The sequence below is a fragment of the Cetorhinus maximus genome, chromosome 11, assembly GCF_964194155.1.
Source record: "Cetorhinus maximus chromosome 11, sCetMax3.hap1.1, whole genome shotgun sequence".
NCBI lineage: Eukaryota > Metazoa > Chordata > Chondrichthyes > Lamniformes > Cetorhinidae > Cetorhinus > Cetorhinus maximus.
Genome location: NC_135889.1, coordinates 29,457,913 through 29,482,255, shown reverse-complemented (window position 1 = coordinate 29,482,255; position 24,343 = coordinate 29,457,913). Strand labels below are relative to the sequence as shown.

Below are 24,343 nucleotides of genomic sequence, written 5' to 3'. Positions count from 1 at the left end.
CTGTTTCTCTTGGACTGCCTGGTGGTCACCCATTCCCTTTCTTCCTCAAGTCCCTTCAGCTGCGGTGTGACCACCTCTCTAAACATGCTATCCACGATGCTCTCAGACTCGCGGATGCTCCACAGTGTCCCCAGCCGCTGTTCCAGCTCTGAAACCCGAGCTTCCAGGAGCTGCAGCTGGACACACTTCCTGCACACATGCTGGTCCCGGGCATTGGAAATGTCCCCGGCTTCCCATATGGAGCACAAGGAGCACACCACGGCTTCGAACGCTCCTGCCATGACTAATCCCTTTAAATTAAAGCTTTTAAGTCAATTACTCTAGGGCCCTTCTTTCCTGATCCTTGTTACTGCAGAGTATACAAACTGTAAACCACAAAAAGACTTTAAACTATAAGCGATTAAAGTAGTAAATACCTTACCCACGACTTACCATTGATTCCTTTCCCTTGTAGCCTCTACTGCTGCAGCACACTCTGAAGGTTTAAGAAATTGGATAGCAAGGAAAACGTGCAAAGAGCACCTTGTTCCCTATGCACCGAATTCCCACTTTGCACCAAATTCCAAATACCCACTCTGGCTGTGCCCCACTCAGGATGTGCTCACTCTCCTGTTCGTGTGCAAGCACACTGACCCGCATTTACACCAAGGAGGCAGGGACACCCGCGAGAATTTAATCCAAAGAACCTTCAGCTAGCTCCACACACATGGATCAGCAGGAACAGCATTGCCTGGCACTTTCACACGTGGCACTTAGGTGCCACATCTTCCACCTGTTCAGCTACAAATAAGGGCTTAGTACAGAAACATCAATGTTTCTCAAACACTCATGATAAATATGTGAAAAAGAAAAATGCACCACAAACAAAAGACCCTCAGCCATGGTTACAAAGGTGGACTTTATTTTGTCCAAAACAAAAACACATACCACTTGTTAGCGATCACAAAAATATGGGTCCCTATTCTAAGGCCAACACAAAATCACCAGTGACATACCCGTGGAGTGCCTAATGTGCTTTATGCTTATGTTTTCGGGTGCTACGTCTACATGCCGCCCCATCGCTCGGAGTGGCTTGAGAGACAGCCTGCTGACTCTGCTGTCCTATTGGGCTCGAAGACCTTGGCGGGTGTCCTCTGGCCCGTGGAGCCTGTGATGGCCCCGCCTGGGAGGGAGTGGCCAGTTCCAGAACTGGCACCTCCCGAGTTGTCGCAGCCTCAACGGAAGAAACGTTGACGGCAGAGGGACGGAGGAGCTGCTGCCCTCACCCGGACCACCATGAAAGGAGCTCGCAGCGACGGCAGGCAGCTGCTGCACCTAAGTGAGGTCCAAATCTACCTCCCTGCTCACCGCAGATGCATGGGCACCGAGTGCCGGTGCTTGGTGTCCACAACATCTCCCACAATGGAAAACACCACCTGTGGCCAGAACCGCTGTGAGGGCTTGCAGGTCAGAGCGTAACCCAATCATATTTTGATCCATTTGGTGGAAACCCCTCTCTATGAGAGTCGCCAATCTCTCAATGAAGGAATCTTGATGCTCTGCCCTGAGGGCAGATTCTTCACGTGCACTCTTCCTAGACTCCTCCGTCGCAGAGAGCAACTGAAGCATTCCCTCATGCAACCCTGCCAGATGCAATCGCACTTCCTGCCGCCTTTCCTGCAGCTGCTGCAACGGAGACAACTCCAGAGGCACGTCATCAGTGCTGGACTCAGCATGTGCCTCGTCCCCTGCAGCCCTCCAGCTGCTGGTGCCATCAGCACTCTCTGTCCCTACCATCTCCTCCAGCGATTGTGATGTGCCCTCTCCACTGTGACCTGGGACACTAGCTGACGGTAAAGTCCTCACCGAGGTGTGTGTGTCTGTGCTGGTGCCTGGCTGGCTGAAATGATGTGCCGCAAGTTGCACTTGTTGGCCCTCAGGTGTGGAGTGGGGGCCACAGGGTTGAGGTGCGGGTCGCTCTGGTGGTGATGCTGGAATTAACAACAAGGACAGTGCATCAGTTAGTGTACATTCCGTTCAACCTTTCATCCCTTTCCCCCCCCAGCCTCATAAGTCACTCACCCTTCAAGACCCTAAGGAGAAGGACATTGGTGAGTTGAAAAAGAGTCAAGACGAGCCCCAAACATTAAACGCACATGCAGACAGACTGGTCAGATGGCCTCAGGAATGCCACATGTCGTGTTATGAACCATAGGAGTGGGGAGAGTGCAGAGGTACCTGACCTGGATACATTGTGGCCTGGATAGTTGTGGGGCTGAGGAAACATCGCAAACAGTAGCGACATTTGCCGTCGATCACAGGAGATTGAGAGGTCACATTATTGGCCTTCATTCCATAAGGAGGGGCATAGATCGGGTGGGCAGAAGGCAACATTTCCCCTTGGCGCACGGATGAGTAACGAGGTGGCATTCATCTAAGTTGAGTGCCATGATATTCACAGCTGAAGTGCTGAGGACCTTTTGGACAAAGTAATGTGGGGCGCACTGGCTGAAAGGGTGCTGGAGGTCCCAAACCCCCTCAGATGAAATAAGTCTTTGGGTGTACAGCAGCAATCCAATGGCATGTTAGACCATGGTGATAGTGGTCACAAATGGGATAAGGTGACTTTGGAAGGTGGTGGAGATGTGATTCCTCAAGGGGACGAGGATCCCTTCTGTATGACCCACACGTCAGAATGTCTCAGTCTGTGAATGAGCATTGTTTCAGCATTAACGATTGCAGCAACCATCATTGGTTTGGATGGTGGGCAGACAGAGTGGATGGGACTGTGGACCTCAAATACCTGCCCACTGGACCCCAGCCTCGCCACCCCCGGCCGCCCTGGCCTCCTGACTGCTGCCCAGCTCCATGGCCTGCTCTTCAAAAGGCGTGAGGCGCTGCAGGAGGGCGTGCCCACCTCCAATCCTCTGGCGCTCCCGGGCATTGTGGTGAGTTTTTGCCTGCAAAACAGAGAAGAGGATTTATTGGGGCAGGTCGCTCATGTAGCCTGCACGTGCACGCCACACCCCAGCCACAGTGGCCCATCTGAGGCCTCCAGCGGCTCCTGTCCACACTGATCAGTCCCCAGAAGATAGTACGGCTGCTCCCAACCCCCTCCCCCAATGGTCCCCTTGGACACATTCGGCGTCCATCATTTTGAATATCACACGGCTCTTAGCGCCCATGGCAAGGAGGCGCAACTAGGTGCGGCGCCAATGCCAGCAGATGGCACTTGCCCAAAACACCTTGAGGCACCCCTTGCACAATCTCATTACCATCAATATGACATGTGTTGGAGTTCTGAGTATGTGTCGTGCGGCCTCCCCTGCAGGGGCCCCCAGACTACTCAAATGCCACAAAGACCAACATATGCTGCACAAAGAACCCTTCTTCTCCTCAACCACTAAGTCTGGTGTAAACATGGTCAGTACCCATTTTCCCACCCAGCGTGCGACAGATGCCCTCTGCAGTAACGACAGCAAGACATGGTGGGCTGAGGTCAAAGGGTAAGGCTGCCTTCTGCGTCAAATGGCCAAGACAGACATGGTACTCACCCTTCCAGAGCGCAGCAAATCATTGAATCGTTTCCTGCACTGTGTTCCAGTGTGCCGCACATCATCATGGGCGCTTACAGCGTCACCCACCTCCTCCCACGCCTGGCTGGTGACATGGGGGGCCCTCCTCCTCCCATCCTCCGGATACAGAAGTTGCCGACGGATGCCCACCTCTTGCAGGAGGACAGCAAGGCATGCATCAGAAAATCAGGGGGGCCCCCCGCTGGCCTCTCCTGCAGCCTGCCCCCCTCCTCCTGCTCATGCTGCTGTGCAATCGGTCCTCCCTCCCTCTCTCCCCGAGTGGCCATGGTGCACTGCCTCAAGCAGGCTGCCTGGCCACTCTTTATACAGGCTGCCAGCTCCCCATTGGAACCGGCAGTCTGAGGCCGCCCGCCCAGTGACTATTTTCCCGTTTTCCACTGGAGTCGCTTACCCGCGGGGTGGGCCTTAATTGGCCCGCCTGTGGAAAATGGCAGCGCAGCCTGTTTCTCCAGCGGCAATTGGCCGTCCACCCGCCGCCAAGTCGGTCAGACCTGCCCGACCAGCAAACGGAAAATTCTGCCCATAATCACTGGCCTTGACCACTTTTGTGAGGTCATTGAATTCTTTGCAACACCCTATCCAGGTGCTTGGGGCTACACTCCTTGCATTGATCATCGCAGCTATCTGGCCCCATGGCCTTTGCAAGGTTTTTCTGGAGAGTTTTCTGGATCCCTGTGGATAGATCACATCTCTCCTCTCCATTTCTTGCACCAAAGCCTTGAGTGCAGCATGAGAAAATCTTGGACCCAACTCTTCATCATGTTGTGCTGCTATTGAGTGTCCTTCATGTCAAAATCATGTTTCAAATGACTTCTATCACCTGATCTAGCCATGCTGCACCTCCCCTTTAAGATATGCAAGCTGTCTTTAAGTAGTACAAGCTAGCTTGAACTCATGTTAGCCACTCAGAGTTTTGCACCCCCACTCAGGCATGCAGCCACTCAACAGCCCATTTAGCACTGGCTGCACTCTACAATCATTTAAATCAGCAGATGACAGAAAGCTTGCACTCTGCCTGCTTTGGAAGCAACAAATGCAGGGTAATACTGCATCATAATCCGCCTTCCTGTTTTTGGACCCTAGCTGTCCAATTTTGCAGTCCTTATTTTTTTTCTGTGAATTTGAAGCTTCCCTACAGGTTTTGAGAAACCATTGAGAATAGATAAATAACAAGAATAATCACCATTCACAATGGACTTTTCATTGAAGCTTGAAGTACTTGGAATGAAAGGCAGATTCAGATCTATCAATTGTAACATGTGGTAAGTGTCAAATGTTTGCGGGGAACAAGTGATTTGGGTTTATAGTTCCCAAAACTTTCTGCCATCTGAGTTTTTCTTGTGTCAGGATCCATTATAGATTAATTGATAGAGATTGAGTGCGATGATTAGTCAATATTGTGTCATACAACTACTAGGATGATAGAAAGCAAAGTAAGTGGGCCTATGTTTTTTTTTGTCTAGCAAGTGCTATGTTTCTTTAAGATCACAGCTGTCTCATGAAATTTAACTATACCTATTAGCCTTAGCTCTGTTAACAAAGAGATTTATTCTGATTACATTTTAATTGTTGCAGTTTGATACTATGCTTTCTGTTTTTACAGGCTGTCGTAGCTTTGAGGAACACCTTGCAGCCAGTCAAGAAGGAAGCAAAAACAAAAATATTGTGAATCTTGGAGCGATTAGACAGGGCATGAAACGTTTTCAGTTCCTTTTAAACTGCTGTGAACCTGGCACCATTCCTGACGCTTCAATCCTAGCTGCAGCTCTTGACCTGGTAAAAGAAAATCTTTCTGTTTTGTCCACCAGTTTCTGTTTTAGGAATGTGGTAATGCGGGTACTTCCTAGAAGTTAAAGTTAGAGAACTTCCAATGTTAAATGGTAATAGAGGGAGGTTTTGTTTTAAATTCATTCATAAACAAAGAGTGGTTAGAATGTGGAACTAGCCACCACAAGAAGCACTTGAGGTGAACAGCGTAGATGTATTTGAGGGGAAGTTAGATAAATACATGAAGGAGAAAGGAATAAAATGATAAGTTGATAGGGTGAAGTGAAATAGGGTGGGAAAAGGCTAGCACAGCACATAAACACCAATACAGATCTGTAAGGCTGAATAGCCTCTTTATGTCCTGTAAACTCTTTATAATTCTGTTCGCTGTTTGCAGCAAAATCATAATTGTGTGTGTTTTTTTCTACAAATTCACTTTTGCAATTTCATTATAAATTGCAAGCAGCTAAGTTCTTACAAACATACCAAATCGATGAAGAGGAAAAGACCAGCTAGTCAATCAAACCTGGAGCATCGTGATTAGGTACCCAGTCCGACCAGCACACATGTCTACCTGCCCACCATCAGTCATATATTCTCCTGGGAGAGGCAAAAAAAAGGAAAAAAACTTATGGCCAATCAGGGAAACAAAAATCTGAGAAAGTCCTCTCCAATCCACTTAGGCAATTGAAAGTAGTCCAGGAGACCACTTTGACTCTATATACATGTGTATCAATAAAATGTGAGCCTGCAGTTTTCGGTTGTTGGGCGTGCATCCAGGAGTGGACGGGGAAAGGGCCATTGGCCGCGATCGGCCCCCGACTGTGATTTCACGCTGACTGGTGTGAAGGAAGGCAGCTGCCCCAGGGAGCTGCAGACTCCACAGACTATAGGGCACGACAAAAATGCTGAAAAATGTGTCCATGCAGCATAATCAAGCACCTGAAAGCATACCCCATAAAAAACCAGTCCCCAGATATCTCTATTTTATTTCTCCACGTAGATTTCATCCCACCCTGGATCAAGGTTTGAATGCCGTCTGGGGGAATGGCCCGTCCGCCAACCATAATTGTGGATGGGCCACGTGAAATCGCTGTTGATTGCATCATTAATAGGCTTAATTGCCCACTTAATTGTTGGCGGGCGCGCTTCCGACTGCCACGCATGCCTGCCGAGTGAAATATTGCACTCGCCGGACATCATCTCATACTATTTTGCGTCCATTCGGGTCGGGCACATGCCCGCCCGTGGAGCGTAAAATTCTGGCCGTGATCTTCCCAGTTTGGCGTGCGTTTATAAAGGGTAAGTCATATCTAACAATCCTAATTGAATTTATTGAGGAGGTAACGAACATAGTAGAGAAGGAAGTGTCTATTAAAATCATTTATATTCACATTTTTGCTCAAACCTTGATCCAGGGTAGGATGAAATCTACGTGGAGAAATAAAATAAAGAGAGATACCTGGGGACTTTTTTTATGGGGTATGCTTTCAGGTGCTTGATTATGCTGCATGGACATATTTTTCAGCATTTTTGTCGTGTCCTATAGTCTGTGGAGGTCTGCAGCTCCCTGGGGCAGCTGCCTTCCTTCACACCAGCTAGCGTGAAATCACGGTTGGGGGCCGAAGGTCTTTGAAAAGGTTTCATGTAAGAGATTGTTAACAAAAATGTTTGCTCATGGTGTTGGAGGCAACCTATTGTCTTGGATAGACAATTGATTAGGAGGTAGAAGACAGAGCTAATGGGTATATGCTCAAGTTTTCATGATTTAGCTCGTAGTGCCCTTCAGGGATCCATACTGGGCCACAGATTTTCACTATATTTAAAATTAAGTTGGATGAAGGATTAGAGAGATGGACATCTAAGTCTGCTGATAATACCAATTTAGATGGTACAGTAAATGGTGTAGATGGGAGCAGAAAGTCCCAAAGGGAGATTGATAAATGAATGGGGAGGCGGTGACATAGTGATATTGTTGCTGGACTAGTTATCCAGAGACCCAGGGTGTTGCTCCAGGGACCCGGGTTCGAATCCTACCTCGGCAGATGGTGGAATTTGAATTCAATAAAAATCTAGAATCATTGTCAATTATCATAAAAAGAAACCCATCTGGTTCACTAATGTCCTGTAGGGAAGGAAATCTGGTGTCCTTACCTGGTCTGGCCTACATGTGACCCACAGAAAATGTGGTTGGCTCTTAAAAATGCCCTCTGAACAAGGGCAATTAGGGCATGGGCAAAGGATGCTGGCCTAGCCAGCGACGCCCACATTCCATGAATGAATAAGGGAAAAAAAAAGAATGGGTAAAACTGTGGTAGCTGAAGTTGAATGTGGTAAAGTCTGAGGCCACCAACTTGGACCTGAGAGAGAAATCAGAGTATTTTCTAAATGGTGAGAGGCTACTAACTGAGGATGAGATGAGAGATTTAGTGGCCCAAGAAGAGAAATCACTAAAAGCAAGTACAAAACTAATTTTAAAAGCTCATGGTATGTTGACCTTTGTCTCAAGAGGGCTGAAATAAAATGATATGGAAGTTAATTACAGCACTGCAGAACTCTGGCAAGACCCCATCTGGAGTACTGCATTCAGTTCTGGGCACTGAGCCTCAGAAAGGATTCTAAGGCAAAAAGCCTTCGAGGGGGTGAAGTGCTGATGTCTGGGCTATAAGAGCTAACATGTTCTATACAATAGGCTTGTTTTCCCTTGGGTTTAAATGATAAAGGGGTGCTTTATTACAGATATTTAAGGTGTTTAAAGGATTTGATAAGGTAGATAGGGAGAAACAATTTCCTCTGGTAGAAGTATCCTGAACAAAGTGCATAACATTAATATCAGAGTTATTCAGGGATGATGTCAGAAAACGCTTCTTCACACAAAAGGTAATGTAAATCTGGAACTCTGTCCCCCCAAAAACTGTTGAGCCTAAGGAATCAATTGAAAATTTTAAAACTGAGATTGATAGATTTTGTTGCACAAGATACAAAGGGTTACTGAACCAAGGCAGATTGATGCAGTTAAGATACAGATCAGCCATGACCTAAATGATTGGTGGAATGGGCTTGATGGCTCAGTGGCCTACTCCTATTCCTATATTCCAATCAGAAAGGTATTCAGAAAGTCTTCACTCACCATCTAAGCCAATAGCATGTTCCATTGGTCGACTATCCACTTTGGGGGGAATATCTCCATCTAATATCTAACATAGTCATTCCTTTACATAGCTATGCAAATGACCTGTGTTCTTCTCCCAACTTTCTAACTGAATTAACTTCTTCAGTGAAGCACAATTAATCTCTTAAAAATTCTCTATACCTCTATCTCTTTCAAATCAGCCAGAAGTCTACATATTTTTAAAGGTAAAAGACCCAGCCATTTAAGCCTTTCTGAATAACTAAGGTCTTTTAAATGGGGAGTCATCCTCATCCTCCTTTGCACTTTTTCCAAAGCTTCTATATTGTTCACATGAGTTTTGTACAATGATCAGTCAGTGTGATTTGCTTAATGCTGAATTGTTCCACTTCTACAACCAAGTACAGTAAGTCCCTTTTTTAGGTTGCCTCATTCAGTTTGGGCATCTCCCCTGAATCCAGGGAACATTGCCTTTACAATTTCCACTCTCACTTCCTTCAATGTTCTTGGATGCATCTCATCCGGTCCTGGTGCCTTATTAACTGTAAGTACCAATAGCTTATCCAATACCACCTCCTTATCAATTTTAAACGCTTCTAGTGACAGAGTTTCCTCCTCTGTCACCACGGCCTGGGCAGCATCTACCACATAGGTAAAGACAGATGCAAAGCATTCATTTTACACCTCTTGCCTCTTATGTGTAAGTCCCCTTTTTGGTCCCTAATCAGCCCTACTCCTCCTTTTAACACCCTTTTACTTTTGATGTGCTTATAGAATACTTTGGGATTTCCTTTTATGTGAGCTGCCAGCCTTTTTTCATAATCCCTCTTTGCTTCTCGTTTTTTCTTTTTCACTTCCCTTCTGAACCTTCTGTATTCAGGTTGGTTCTCAATTGTAACTTAATTTCTATCTCCTTTGTCATCCAGGAAGCTCTGGATTTGTTTGTCCTACCCTTCCCTTTTGAGGGAATGTACCTTGACTGTGCCCAAACCATCTCCTCTTTGAAGGCGTCCGTTGTTCAGCTACTGTTTTTCCTGCCAACTTTTGGTTCCAGTCTATCTGGCCCAGCTCCGTTCTTGCCCCATTGAAGTCCACTCTCTGCTAGTTGATTATTCTTACTCTGGATTGACCAATGTCATTTTCCACTGCCATCCTAAACCTTATGATACAACAATTACTGTTCCCCCACTGTTACTTGATCTACTTGGCCCACATCATTCCCAAGAACCAGGTCTAGCAATGTCTCCTTATTTGTTAGACTTGACACATACTGCTGTAGAAAATTCTCCTGAACACAATCAAGGGACACTTGCCCCTCACTGCCCTTTACACTACCACTATCCCAGTCTATATACAGGTAATTCAAGTCCCCATTATAACTACTGTATGATGTTTACATCTCTCTGTAATTTCCTTGCAGATTTGTTCCTCTATATCCTTCCCACTAGCTGGTGGTCTATATATTACACCGAGCAATGTAATTGAACCCTTCTTATTCCTTAGCTCTAGCCAAATTGATTCTATCCTTGAATCCTCTGACACACCCTCTTTCTCCAGCATGGCAATATCTCCTTAACTAAAAACGCCACCCCTCCTCTTTTTTTCCCTTTCCTATCTTTTCTGAACACCTTGTAACCAGGAATATTTAGCACCCAGATCTGCCCTTCCTTAAGCCAGTTCTCCATTATTGCCACAGCATCATAATCCCACAAGGCAATCTGTGCCTGTAACTCCCCAATTTTGTTAACTAAATTCCATGCATTCACATACATGCAGTGTAACCCTGATTTAGACTTCATTACTTGCTCCCTTTCTCCGACTCCATCTATTAACTTACCATTCTCTATTTTAGTGCTATCTGCCTCTCCCAGCATTCCATGCACCCTGGTATTACTTTCTAATATTCTCTCCTGGTTCCCCTGCTGAGTTAGTTTAAACCCTCCCAAAAAGCACTAGCAAAACGATCCGCAAGGAACTCTGTCCCAGCTCTGTTCAGATGCAACCCATCCGGCTTGTACAGGTGCCATCTCCCCCAGAGCCAGTCCCAGTGTCCCAGGAGTATTTAGCTCCTCAAACCTGTTCCTTCATTCAGTTAGATCATTGTTGACCTGTAACTTAGTCCTATTATCCTGCATACTCCTTAACGATCTTAACTGACAAAAATTTATTAATATTAGCCTTCAAAATTTCAATTAACCAAACCTCCACATCCTTGTCAGGAAAAATAGTTCCAGATTCACACTATCCTTTGTGTTGGAGAAGTGCTTCTTGATTTTACTCCTAAATGGCATAGCTCTAATGTTAAGATTATGCCCCCTTGTTCTAAATTTCCTTACTAGAAGAAATAGTTTCTCTGTATTTAACTTATCAAATCCCTTTACAATTTTAAATACCTCAACTATGTCAGTCCTCAGTCTTTGCAACTAAAGCAAATAACTTGTTTTCAGCAGTTAACCCATAAAACCCAGATATCATTCTGGTGAAGCTGTGCTGTACAAATTTCAAGGCCACTATTTTTTCCTGAGGTGAGGTGTCCAAAACTGAATGCTGTACTCCCGATGGGGTCTTATCATGGCTCAGTACAACTGAGACATAATTTTCTCCCATTTATATTCTGAGATAAAGAATAACATTTCATTAGCCTTTTTGATTACTATTTGGTTGTTTGCATACTTGGACACCAAAATCCCTCTGCTCCTCCACAATTCCTAGTATCTCATCAATTTGAGTTTTTCAGATCCAAATTAGATGACCTCCCACTTCCCCATATTGAGCCCCATTTACCCCAGTTTTACACACTGGCATAATCTGTCTGAGTTCCTTTGCAACTTCCTGCTCCCTTATCATTTACACTTCCTTCTGAACTAGATGGCTGAATCGCCAACACTTTGATGTCTAGCACACTGGAATACAGAACTTTAATATGAATTGAAGAGAAACTCATGTCAGATGAGATACAATTCAAATGTTGATTGCCTTTTAAGAGCGGCCTTTTAAAAGCTTCCAAACTGCAAGCAAGAATTTTTTTTATTATAACTTCCATAAAGTGGAAACCCTTCAGTTACTCATTTGTTAGGTAACTGTTCTGGAGCTTCAGAGAAGCTGAGAAGATCATAGTGCCAGTCCCAACTTTGAGCCACAAAATGTGTACTGCAACTCCACATTTTTACATGAAAATTATTAATAGTATGTATTGACCTTGGAAGGAAACCTAAGAAGGTATAAAAATCCTCACAGTCCTGCTCAATTTGATGTATTACGTGCATTTTATTAAGATTAGACATATTGGTAGTAATGAGATGTAAGTTTCTAGAATTCTCTGTAAATACTTGTGAAAAGATGATAAGTGAAGCACATTTTAAAAACATTGTTTTTATCCATTACATACAGGACATGGCAAGCAATGGCAAAGCGCAGTTTTTTACATCTGCTTAGCATTTCAGTTGAAGGGTAAAATATATTCTGTTGGTTACTTTGGCTTGTACATCTCTCTTTGAACACTTTTTTAAACTGTTCTTTCAACCTAGGAAGCACCTGTTGTAGCAAGGGCAGCACTATTCCTGGAGTGTGCCCGGTTTGTACATCGATGTAATCGTGGAAACTGGCCGGAATGGATGAAGGGACACCATGTTAATATAGCTAAAAAGGGTTTATCACGGGGAAGATCACCTGTGGCTGGAAATAAGCGTAATCAGAAACTACAGTGGAAGGCAGCAAAACTCTTCTGTCAGTGGGGGGAGGTAAGGAAGGAACCTTTGACAAGTAATAAATGATACCTGAAGGAAAAAGAAATTAAGACTAATCAATGTATATCTGTAATGCATTCATAATATTCACAAAATAATGGTTAGGCCACAACTAAAATATTGCATCAGACAGGATGTGAAGGTCTTTGAGAGAGTGCAGAGGACATTTACCAGAATGGTTCCAGGGATGAGGCATATCTTGAATAATGTTTGCAGTTTTAGGTTCTTGCCTGTAACAATGATATAACATACCTAGAGAATGTAGAATGCAAATCGACCAGAAAATTATGAGAGAGGGAGAGATTTTGAGTTACAAAGAAATGTTAAAGTAACTAAACTTGCATTCTCTGGAACTGTAAAGCTTGAGAGTGGAATTTAATGGAGCAGGCTAAAATGATGGGAGATAGACTAGGTAAACCTGGATTATTTCCACTGGTAGAAATATTGAAGATACAAGGCCTTACCTCAAAGTAAACAAATGGCAGAATCATCAATGCCCGCTGGCATCGGGGCGTGTTCAGTGGTGTGAGCGGACAATATGGCAAGAAGGCCAAAAATTGGCTTCAGAACGTCGTGAAACCAGTTTGCAATCGTCTGCTCGGCCCACCATCAGACATCGGGAACCTCATTACAATATATCAGCATATCATTATAAGGCTAGCCCACCGAACTCATCCCCACCGCAACCCCCCCCACCCCTGCTGAATCGTCCACCCATGTCGGCGTGAATGCACACCAATGTGTTTCACAACAGCATGTAAAAGGCATGCACTTGACAGGCAGCCAAGAACTCAGAGGTGGCTGCACAGTAACATTGCGGAGCGCTCATGAGGGACACCTGTTGGACTTCAAGGTGGAGATGTGTTGAGGTGGCAGGGTTTAAAGGCTGCCCTGTGGTTGAGGCGCATTGGGGTGGTGGGGTGGGGCAAGGCCTGTCCTGTGGTTGAAGGTAATGCACAAGCACGTGCAGGGTACAGGGGGGATGGGCAAGGGAAGCGGTCACCATTAGGGGAACCTTGTATAAAGTGACCTTTACTCTGCAGCTGAGACAGTTCAAGAGCAGCCACATTCATATGACTGGAGTCGGGTCTCTAGCTTCTCTGCCCACTCAAGCAATGCAGAGGCATGAAAGTGCCACCAAGTGCTCCAGAGTTTTCACCCCTCGGGCACAGACTGCAAACTTAGTGTTTTAGTGGACTGCAGCACAGTGGGAGAATTGGGCATGTTGTACAATCTACTTGCTAAATCTGGCCATGGAGCAGTCACTGCTGGAGGTGGTCACAGCCCCTTACAATGTCATCATCCTGGTTTGAACCAGTCTCCCCCGTTGTTCAAGCTAACAATGCAGCGTGGGTTAGGAGAATGCCTGCGCCTGAGCTGAGGGCACAGCATGCAGTCCAATGGGCAAAGCTGCCACCAATCAGTCAGGTGGAGTGGGGCGGAGGTGGGTGGGGTTTCGGGCAGCCATGCAGCGCACTAATCTCTGGACATCGAAGTGGTGGCCAGCACTCTCTGGGATGCGTTAAGAGGCCTTCAGACTTAGCCAAGAGAGGCTCTTAGTACAACCATGCTAACCCACACATCTCTCTTTCATCCTGCAGGAGGAGTTCATCAGGATCATGGAGCCTGATGAACTAGCTGTATGCCTCGTGTCACACAGAGAGCAAAGATGACAGACAAGAGAGTGACTGAGGTGCCTGACTGCGCAGAGGGAGGAGCAGCACCCTCTGGAAGAAGGGGCAGCTGGGGCTCCCATACACACCACAGAAGAGCCCCAGGAAGCCGTTGCTGGCCAGTGCCTAGCTAGACCCAGGGTCTATAGCTGCTGCCTTTCATTCCTGCAGATGACCGAGAACCAGTGTCACTGAAGACTGCGCATGTTTAGGGAATTGGCCAGTCACATCTGCCAACTACTGCAGGATTTGGCGCCATGGGGACAGAGAGGGCATCCACTGGCAGTGGCTGTGAAAGTGACAGCGGTGCTCAATTTCTATGCCAGTGGCTCCTTTCTAGGCTCCACATGTGACCTGTGTGGGGTTTCACAATCCGCCACCCACAAATGCATCCAAGAGGTCACGGATGCCATCTTCGCACAGGCCCATAATGTTGTGCATTTCGCCCAGCACCAGGACAGCCAGGATGGAAGAGTGATTGGATTTGCCCAGATCTCAGGTGCAGGGTGCCATCGACTGTACTGAATGTGCAGCTGGTGTGCGACCACCACAAACATATCCTGCAGGTCTGCAGGTCAGTTTCCAGGGAGTGTGCATGAGTTCTGCATTCTCAGTCGGTCACAGATCCCTGACATCTCCCAGGGTCCACAGAGCTGCAGGGATGGCTCCTCGGAGACAAAGGCTACCCACAGAGGACGTGGCTGATGACACGCGTGCGGTGGCCTCAGGCTGCAGCAGAGCAAAGGTAAAACAAGTCTCATGCTGCAACTCGCAACTTGGTGGAGCAGACCATCGGGATGCTGAAAATGAGGTTCCGGTGCCTGGACCGATCTGGTGGAGCCCTGCAATTAAGTCCGCGGAGGAACACTGCATGTGTCATGCATCAGCGTCACTTGCCGCATCCTTTACAACCTGGTGCTGCAACAGGGAGAAGCACAGGCTGAGGGGGAGATTCAGGAGCCAGAGGTGGTCTCTGATGAGGAGGACGTCGACGGTGATGAGGGTGAGGAGGTCCTCGAAGGCAAAGATGATGGCGATGAGGCCCTCGCACTGGCCAGACAAGGCAGGTGCACTCAGGAGGCCCTCACAGCTCCTAGATTTGTGGAGGATGATGACGACATGCAGTGAGGAGATACCATAGATCCTCACATTGCATCTGTGAAGGTTTGACTCCAGTCTGGCTTATGGCAGCACAGATACCCTCTGTGATAATGCACCTGTCATGGAGACACAGTGGAGGCCCTAATAGTCGCTGGAGGATGATGATGACATGCAGTGAGGATACTCCATAGATCTTCACATAGCCTCTGAGAATGTCTGACTCCTGTCTGGCCGAGGGCAGCTCACTTGTGTTCTGTGATCAGGGTCATATCATAGAGACATAGCCATTGAACTTTAAAAGCACCTGATCCTTTGTCCGCCTTCAACACCTGACCCCTCGGGAACACAGCGTCACTGGTCACAGATGCTGCAGAGATGGGGGCCAGCCCCACCTTAAAGGTGCTGAGAGCACACAGAGAATGACGGAACTCTGTGATGCCTGCCCACAACATTCTGGCAGCATCATCGAGGTGTAGGCATCAGTAATTTTTCCAGAAAGTGTGAGGTGGGACCATCACTTTGATCTGAAGGCTGCACAAAGCGCAGGGAAGAGGCCCTGGACCGAGACACCTGCCTTTATCTCTGTGCAGAAAGGTTTTACATCTGAGTAACACAAACACTGATCATCAGAACAAGGAGCCATAGGCAGGGAGACATTCTTGGGAGTTTATTTACAATAGTGAACAAGTGAACATTATGTACAAGTGATTAACACCTGTGCCCAGGCCGTGCAACTACACCTTCTTCACCACCCGGTGCAGAAGGGGGTCGGGAAGGAGGAGGACCTCCTCGTGAACCTGCTCCTGGGCCTGGCCAAGTTGGCCATCAACAGGTCCAGGCAGCGGGCGATCGACGGGGGAGTCCCGCCCGATTGTTTGTCCCTCTTCCGCGGCTACGTTCGCGGCCGGATGTCCCTGGAAAGGGAGCACACGGTGTCTGCCGGCACCATAGAGACCTTCTGTGCCCGGTGGGCACCGCGGGGACTGGGGTGTTTTGTTGACCCCTTTAATCACATCTTAGTTTGATGTTTGTAAGGTTCCTTTAAAGTTTTTCCTTGATTTTACAGCTGACCTGACTTAGGGGCTGTGCTTGATTTCTCCCTTGTTTTTGTTAATTTAGTTTATTGTTTTGACTCGAAAAGAGTTACACCTTCTTCACCACCCGGTGCGGAAGGGGGTCGGGAAGGAGGAGGACCTCCTCGTGAACCTGCTCCTGGGCCTGGCCAAGTTGGCCATTAATAGGTCCAGGCAGCGGGCGATCAAGGGGGGAGTCCCGCCCGATTGTTTGTCCCTCTTCCGTGGCTACGTTCGCAGCCGGGTGTCCCTGGAGAGGGAGCACGCGGTGTCTGCCGGCACTCTCGAGGCTTTCCGTGCTCGTTGGGCACCGCGGGGACTGGGGTGTTTTATTGACCCCTTTAGTCACATTTTGGGTTGACGTTTTTAAGTTTCCTTTAAACTTTGTCCTTGGTTTTTCAGATGACCTGACTTAGGGGCTGTGCTTGATTTATCCCTTATTTTGTTAATTTAATTAATTGTTTTGACTCAAAAGAGTTACACCTTCTTCACCTTCCTAACCCTGCCGCTATGACTTGGTGCTCCCTGGATACCCACAGCGGAGGTGGAGGCAACCTGCTGACTGCTACGTCTGTGATGACCTTGGCGGGTGTCTGAAGGGTCCCAATCTGCTTTCGGGCTCCTGCTGTGTGGCAGTGGCACCCTCCTTGAGTTGATGAGCTGGGGCTGCTGGGGTCACAGGAAGAGGCAATTTGGATGGGCTGGACACTCCCGGAGTCACCTGGGTGGACGGGCCCGAAGTGTGCATCTGCTGATCCCTCTCTTTACGAGTGCCCAAGGGCCCCTGACTGACTCCTTGAGGAGAAGGGATAGCTGGAGTAAGATCGAGTTGCCCGGCACCCCTCTTGCACACACACTGTTGGAGGCCAACTATGGCGTCAGCAATGGAGTTCAGCCCACACAACAGTGCAGGAGCGATGTCCTGGACCAAGGTCTCCATGGCAACCACCATCCTACCAGTTTATAAGATAAAAGCAAAATACTGCGGATGCTGGAAATCTGGAACAAAAACAGAAATGCTGGAAAAACTCAGCAGGTCTGACAGCATCTGTGGAGAGAGAAAAACAGAGCTGATGTTTCCAGTCCATATGGCCTTTCTTCAGAGCTACAGAGAAGTAGAAATGTAATGAAGTTTATACAGTTTAAGAGGGGGGGTGGAGCAGGTGAAGCTGGATAGAAATCAGACCAAGAAATGTCAGACCTGCTGAGTTTTTCCAGCATTTTTTGTTTTTGCCATCCTACCTGTGCTGACCTCAGTGTGTTGGCATGCCGGCGCTATCACCTCAGCCTGAAGGTGAACAGACTCCTCCATCATGCCTTGCAATCTGAGGAGTGCAGCGGATATCCCTTACTGATGTTCCCGAGCTTGCCTTTGCAGCTCCAGCAACTGTGACATGACCAAGTCCAGAGGCTCATCATCTGACTTGGACTCAGCAAATTTCTGGCCTCCAGCAGTCCTCTGAGTGCTGGACACCTGGGAAGTCCCTGCCGCCACCTGCTGTGGAACAGACAGAGTGATGTGGTCACCAGATTGTGGTCCTAGGGCTACCCTAAATCTAGGTCCCACTGAGGTGTGAGCCCCTGCGCTGGTGGAGCGTGTGGGTGGTGCTGTGACGGGATTTCTAGGAGGGTGCCTTCAGATTCCTCTTCAGAGGTTTATTCGCGGCTTGATTTTAGGCCCGGTGTCATGGACCCTGTTGGCTGTTTGGCGGATGTGCCTGCAAAAGCAAGGGGAGATAATTAGTGCATGGCATTGGCCTGTGAAAGAGGACACGTCACTTGCAGCATGGTTGTCTGATGGATGTTGCACTGCTGGATCCTCACTTGTAGAGCACCGCCGACCTCACTGTCAGCACAGGAACGGTCCAGATCCTTGCTGGCCAGCTGCATGGCTTTGATTTCAAAGTCTAGGAGGATCTTGATTTGAGGCATTCCTCCACCAGTCCGTGACCACTCCCTCTTGTGTGCCAGCTTGTCTTGCATAAATAGAGATGGAGAGAGTGTAAGCAGGATGCCTGTCAGGCCAGATGATAAGTGTCCCCAGCATGTGTGGGTGGTGAATGGTCCCATGGATGGGATGAGGACAATGGAGGTGTGTGTGAGAGAGTGAATGGTGATGTCCCTTGAACTGGCAGAGAGTGGGATCCCTATGGATGTGTGGTGGGTTTGTGAGTGAGAGTTGAGAGTGATGAGAAGAGAGACTTACCCTGGCAGAACAGAGGGAGATTATTCATCCTCTTGCGGCACTGGGTGGCTGTCCTCTTTTGCAGGGCCTTGGCTCTGACCACCGCTGCCACCACCTCTCAAGCCGGATTGATGAGTTTGCTGAATATCCTGCAGCCAGAGTGGGGGGTGGAGGACATTACCACAATCCTCCATTGTGTCCAAAGGCACTCGAAAGATGCATCATTGAACCTCGGGGCTGCAGTCTTTTTGCCTTTCAGGTCCATGTCTTCTTTGCAGCAGTTGTAGGCTGGAAGCACTGAGATGTGTGTGCACGGCTGAACTTTAAATATGGCGCCTGGCGTGCCGAAGCGGTAAAATGATGGCATGACGGGCGAATGAGAACCCGTCCACCATGGAAACAGTGTGTTTCCCGGGAATGCATGATTAATACAGCGGGTTTGGAATGATACGGAGTGAAAAGCCACTGTTGCGGCCGGTGGGTATAACATCGTTTTACCTGCCCACTACCACACTTAGTGCAAATCTGGGATGATTCTACTCATAAGGGCGGAGATGAGACAGAACACAGAAGGATGCTATTTGGGGTCTATGCCAGTTCTTTGTGAGCAATTCTGTTAGTTCTATTGCCACCCTAGCTCCTTAGCCTTGCAGGTTTATTTCCCTCAAGTGCCTATCCATCATTGATCTTTCATCAGTCTCCTAGGCATCGAGTTCCAGGTCTTTACCAATCACTGCGTAAGAAAATTCTTCCTTGTGTCCCCTTGTATTTCTTGCCCAATACCTTAAACCTGTGTCTCCTATCCTTATACCATCAGCAAATGAGAACAGGTTTTCTTTGTCTACCTTATCTAAACCTGCAATAATCTTGTACACCTCTATCAAATCTCCCCTCAGCCTCCTTTGCTCCAAGGAAAACAACTCCAGCTATTCCAACTTAACCTTGTAGCTAAATTGCCTTATCCCTGGAACCATACTGGTCTGAACCATACTCTGCACCCTCTCAATCTTCACATGACCTTCACAAGACCTTCACGTCTTTCCTGAAGCAATATTCTAGTTGGGACCTCATCCCCTGTCACTATATCAACCTCATCCTCTGTCACCACGAGGGAGCAGCCAGCCAATGTGTGATTCTGGAGAAAGAAGTGTGTGTGTGTGGCAGGGCCTTTTAGAGCCTCGTGCAAGCACTCTCCCACGCATGCGGATCCTGCACACATCATACTCACCTCAATGTCCTGAGCATTTTGAATGCTGCCTGCTGGGGTTCTCTTTCAGTTGTCCATCTTAGCTAACCTACATCCCCACCCACCCAATGATCACACTCCCGTGCAACACCCGACCTTGCCCATCACCACTGTCATTTTCCTTTCTATTTAGACAGCATGGTCTGGATTCACTTTTTCTCCAGCTCTCCCAATTTTTCCCCTCCCCCAGTCACCCATTTCCTTTCCCCCATCACAGTTGACGCACCCCCGGCTTCACCTTTCACCTCTCCTCCATGACCTACCAGCCACAACCCCTTTCCTTCGGGGATGTCCAGATGAATGTGCACCTTCCTTCCAGAAATTCCCACCCCCATCCACATTCACTTCCCCGAACGCCTCCTTCCCACCCCCAGTGACTGTGTCTGCCTCCGAGTGTCCACCAACCACCCTTGCCGTCTCTTCTACTGCTACTATCGAACCCTCACCCTCTACCTTACCGCCTCACTCTGCCCTTGGTCATTCTCACCACTCCCTCATACCACGCCCACCCTCAGTTCACTCCCTAGAAGGCAGTCATGGACCCATCAGACCCCTCATTTGAACGTTCACCTGGACATCCACACCTCCCCTCCCAGAACCCCCCGGAAACCCCTATCCTGCTCTGGACCTCTTCACCCCCTGGAACCCCCACCCCCCCCCCCCAAGAACCCCTTCTTCCCTCCGGATCTGTTTCCCCCTGGAACCACTTCCCCCCCAGAACCCCTTTCCCCTCTAGACGCATTCACCGCTTGGAATCCTTCCCCTCTCTGGACCCCTTCCCCCCTCTGGACCCCCTCCCCACTTTTCCTCCCAGCCCCCCCAGTCTCCCTACCATGCTTAGTCCCTCCCCATTCCTGACTCCCTTGGATACTCTTTACTTCTTCTGCCACCTTTAGTCCTTCCCCACTCCTAACTCCTTCCTCTAGCCTCACTTCTTCCTCCAGCTTTATGCCTTCCCCCTTTCCGACTCCTTCCTCCACCCTTACCTCTTCCTCCACCCTTACTCCCTCCCTATCTCCACACTCCTTCCTCCCCCTGACTCCCTCCCCTCTCAGCACTCCTTCCTCTCTTGGACTCCCTTCCCTCTCCGCACTCCTTTCTCGCTCTGGACTCTCTCCCCTCTCCGCATTCCTTCCTGCCCCTAGACTCCTTCCCCTCTCCGCACTCCATCCCATCTCCGTACTTCTTCCCTTACGCCTTCCACCCCCACTTTACACCTACCTACCCAGTTGCCATCTTCTCCCCCGTTACCCCCCTAACACCTTCATTACCCCCCAACCTCACACCCCCAACATCTTCATTCACCCCCAAACTCACCACCCCCAACACCATAATTCCCCCTCCCAACCTCATGCTGTCCCCAACACCTCTCCCACTCCCAGTCGAGCCTAGATCTTCCTCTACCACCCCCTCAACCATCATCCATTGTGAGTATCAACAGTGACTTTCCAACTTTCGTGAGCTGCTTCACAGCAGAGCTATGTCCATGAAAATCCATACGGCATGCCATGGACGTTCCCCCTGTGTGCTGTTGCTGTCGGGCTCCAGCATCTTCTGCTTCTCAGATGTCCGCGATATGAGCAAGACCCTGGCGCTAAGTCCTGACTTCTGCGCGTCACAGTTGTAAAGACGTGTTCTGCACCGGCGTGCCTTCCCGCCAACGTGGGCGGATGATCCAGTGGGGGGGATGTTGATTAATTACAATGAGGTTCCCGATGTCCAATGGCAGGGAGTGCAGCCTGCCATTGACGGGCTGAGCAGAGGATTCCAAACTGGTTTCACCAGTTTTTGGGCTTCTCGCTATATTGTCCAGTCACGCCACCGAGCATGCCCGCGGGCACAGTCGATTCTGCCCAATGTTTCAGGTCGGTATTAGTTTAGGACAATGATTATGCACAGCAAGACCATCCCTTTAGGAGACCAAATTACATTTTATCCCACAACTTGACTGCAAGCAGCTGGTATTTTCCTTGCCATTTTACAGATCTTCTCGAGGTAAACTTGTATCCAGAAATGGTTCGCAATCCAGAATTAATGTCATCAAATGTCAGAGAATGCTCCTGAGGATCCTGTAATAATAATGATATGCTATATGTATATAAGATCACCTTATATTCTTCAACCTATGCCTTTGAATGTAACAGTTTTCCCTTTCAACAACTTGTATTTATATAGTGCCTCTAACCAATAAAACATCCCAAGGCCCTTCACAGGAGGCTATAAAGCAAAATTTGACACCAAGCTACGTAAGGAGATATTAGGGCAGATGAATAAAAAATTGGTCAAGATTATGTAGGTTTTATAAAGCATCTTAAAAGTGTAAAGGGATATCAAAACGAGGAGAGATTTCAGATGCGAATTCCAGACTTTAGGCCTTGACAGCTGAAGGTACAACTATCAATGGTGGAACAATTAAAATTGGGGAAATTAAAAGAGGCCAGAATTGGAGGGACACAGATAGCTTGGAGAATTGTGGGGCTGGAGAAGATTACAGAGATAAGGAGAGGCTAGGCCATGGGGGGAATTTGAAAACAAGAACGAGAGTTTTAAAATCAGGCCATTTCTTGATTGGGAACCAATGAGGGTCAACTAGCACAGGAGTGATGGATGAACATTAATTGTTAGAGATTGCAAGACCACTACAAAAAACATGGGATAAGCAGGCATCTTTGTCTCGTAGCCACCCCCCAACTCAGTCAAACAAAAGCAACATAATACCATTTAATGTGACTGAAGTGTATATAATTCTAATCCACCTATTGAAACCAAATTAAAAGTAGAATTTCTATTTCATGGTTTAAAATTGCCTTCATAATTTCCAGAGGGAGGGCCCTGTGCACACTTTAGTCACAAAGAAACCCTTACACGGAAATATCACCCCCTGCTCTATTGCAGATGCATCTTAAATCATTTTGTTCTCAGTGGTATTACTAGCAAGACCGCTCCTGACTAAGGCAGTCCACACTTGATAGAAATTAAGTCCTTCAAACGTTATGATGTATAGTTTATATGTTAGGCTGACCCTAGTTCCTCCTACATATTTCTTTGTCTGATGACCTTGCTGGTCTTTTTTGTACTACCTAATTTGCTATATTCCTACAAATGGGAGGAACAAATGTGATGGCAGACTGCAGTTGTTCTGTTGTGGCCTCAAAAATTAAGGCGGTGTTATAATAAAACTCCCTACTCAAGCTAAAGCCATGTCCAAGATAGCAGTAGCTGCTACATCAGCTCATTAATTGACACTTTATTTAAAATTAATAATTGGAAGATCAGAAACTGCATGCCCATGATTTTTGGGTATGCAGATTCTGTTATTCAAGCCTGAGTTATGTCCCATTTCAATCTTCATTGTTTCAACCAGTTTTTCCTCCTTTTCTATGTTTCTATAAGGTATGGGGAGAAAGAGGGAGTAGGTTATTGAGTTGGATGATCAGCCATGGTCATAATGAATGGTGGAGCAGGCTGGAAGGGCCGAATGGCCTACTCCTGCTCCTAGTTTCTATGTTTCTATGTTTCCACTCAGCATCTCTCAGGTACCTATGTGGATAATATTGTGTACGATCCTGCAGAGAGAGAGAGGGTGAGAGAGAGAAATAGAGTGCATGGGTATGTGTAATGAAGAGTCAACAATGCACATAGTGTGATTTTGTACCAAACTACTCAAACTAAAATGAACATTTTTAAAAATGTTACTGCTGGCATTTTTCTATCTACATGTAAATACTTAGATTGCTCTCTGAAGCTATGATACTGGATTTCTGACAGGCTATTGGGAACAGACTGAATGAGCTGTGTCACACAGAAAGTGAGAGCCCAGCAAACATACTGAGTTTCATTTATGATGATGAGACAAAAAGACGATTGAGGAAAGAAGATGAAGAAGAAGATTTTCTTGATGACAGTATGTCTTAAGTTATTTCATTTTGACTGAAACAAAAAACTGTGGATGCTGGAAACCTGAAATAGTTAATGTTGAAAGCACTCAGCAGGTCAGGCAATATATTTGGAGAAACAGATTAATGTATCAAATTAATGACCTGTTGTCAGAACTGGAAAAAGTTAAGCGATATAACAGATTTTAAGTAAGTACAGAGATGGGGAGTGGGGAAAGAACAAAAAGGAAGGTCCATTCTATGGTGGAAATCAGGAAAGATTGAATGCCAAAAGGAAGTGATAATGGGACAAGTAAGGAAACAAAAGTTGGGACTAGAGAAAATGTAAATGGGAAAAACAGAAAATCATCTTCAACAGCTACCATCCAAAAAAAAAGTAATGAAGGTCAAGTTTATGATCTGCAATTGTTAAATTTGGTGCTCTGAGTTCAGAAGGCTGTAAAATGTCAAATTCTGAATCAAGTGTTGATCCTCAAGCCTAGTCACCTGTCATTTGAATTCTCCACTCAGATCACGATGTCCTCAGCCTCTTACGCTGCTCTAATGAAGCTCAATGACCACAACATGTGCACATATGGTTTATGACTCTTCAGCAGCTACCATGTGTGGACAGCACTTCTACAATGACAGCCATGCTGTAACTAGAGGTGCCATGGAGTAGACCATTGGAGTGCAATGATGCCACTGCCTGGACTGATCTGGGTGATCCCTTCAGTACTTACTGAAGCATTTCTCCCAGTTTGTGGTGGTCTGCTGCATCCTCCACAACCTGGTCATTATGAGGGTGCAGCCCTCGCCACCAAGGTTTCGGCAACCACCTCAGGAAAAGGAGAAAGAAGTGAAGGAAGAAAGGAGGCTTCCAGACATTATCTTTCTGGACAGGTTGCCCATGAGCATCAAATTAGACTCTGGTTCCCATGAAAAACACCCAGATCACTATTGCTCTACATT

General features: G+C 47.3%; 1 protein-coding gene across 1 annotated transcript in view; it reads left to right on the top strand.

Annotated features, from left to right (window-relative positions):
* Nucleotides 1-24,343, top strand: part of unc80 (unc-80 homolog (C. elegans)) — a 535,199-nt gene that overhangs the window by 213,362 nt on the left and 297,494 nt on the right. Inside the window, exons 22-24 of the mRNA XM_078551715.1 lie at nt 5,179-5,351; nt 12,000-12,212; nt 23,265-23,400. Of these exons, the coding sequence (XP_078407841.1) occupies nt 5,179-5,351; nt 12,000-12,212; nt 23,265-23,400 (522 nt within the window). The remainder of the gene's footprint in view (nt 1-5,178; nt 5,352-11,999; nt 12,213-23,264; nt 23,401-24,343) is intronic.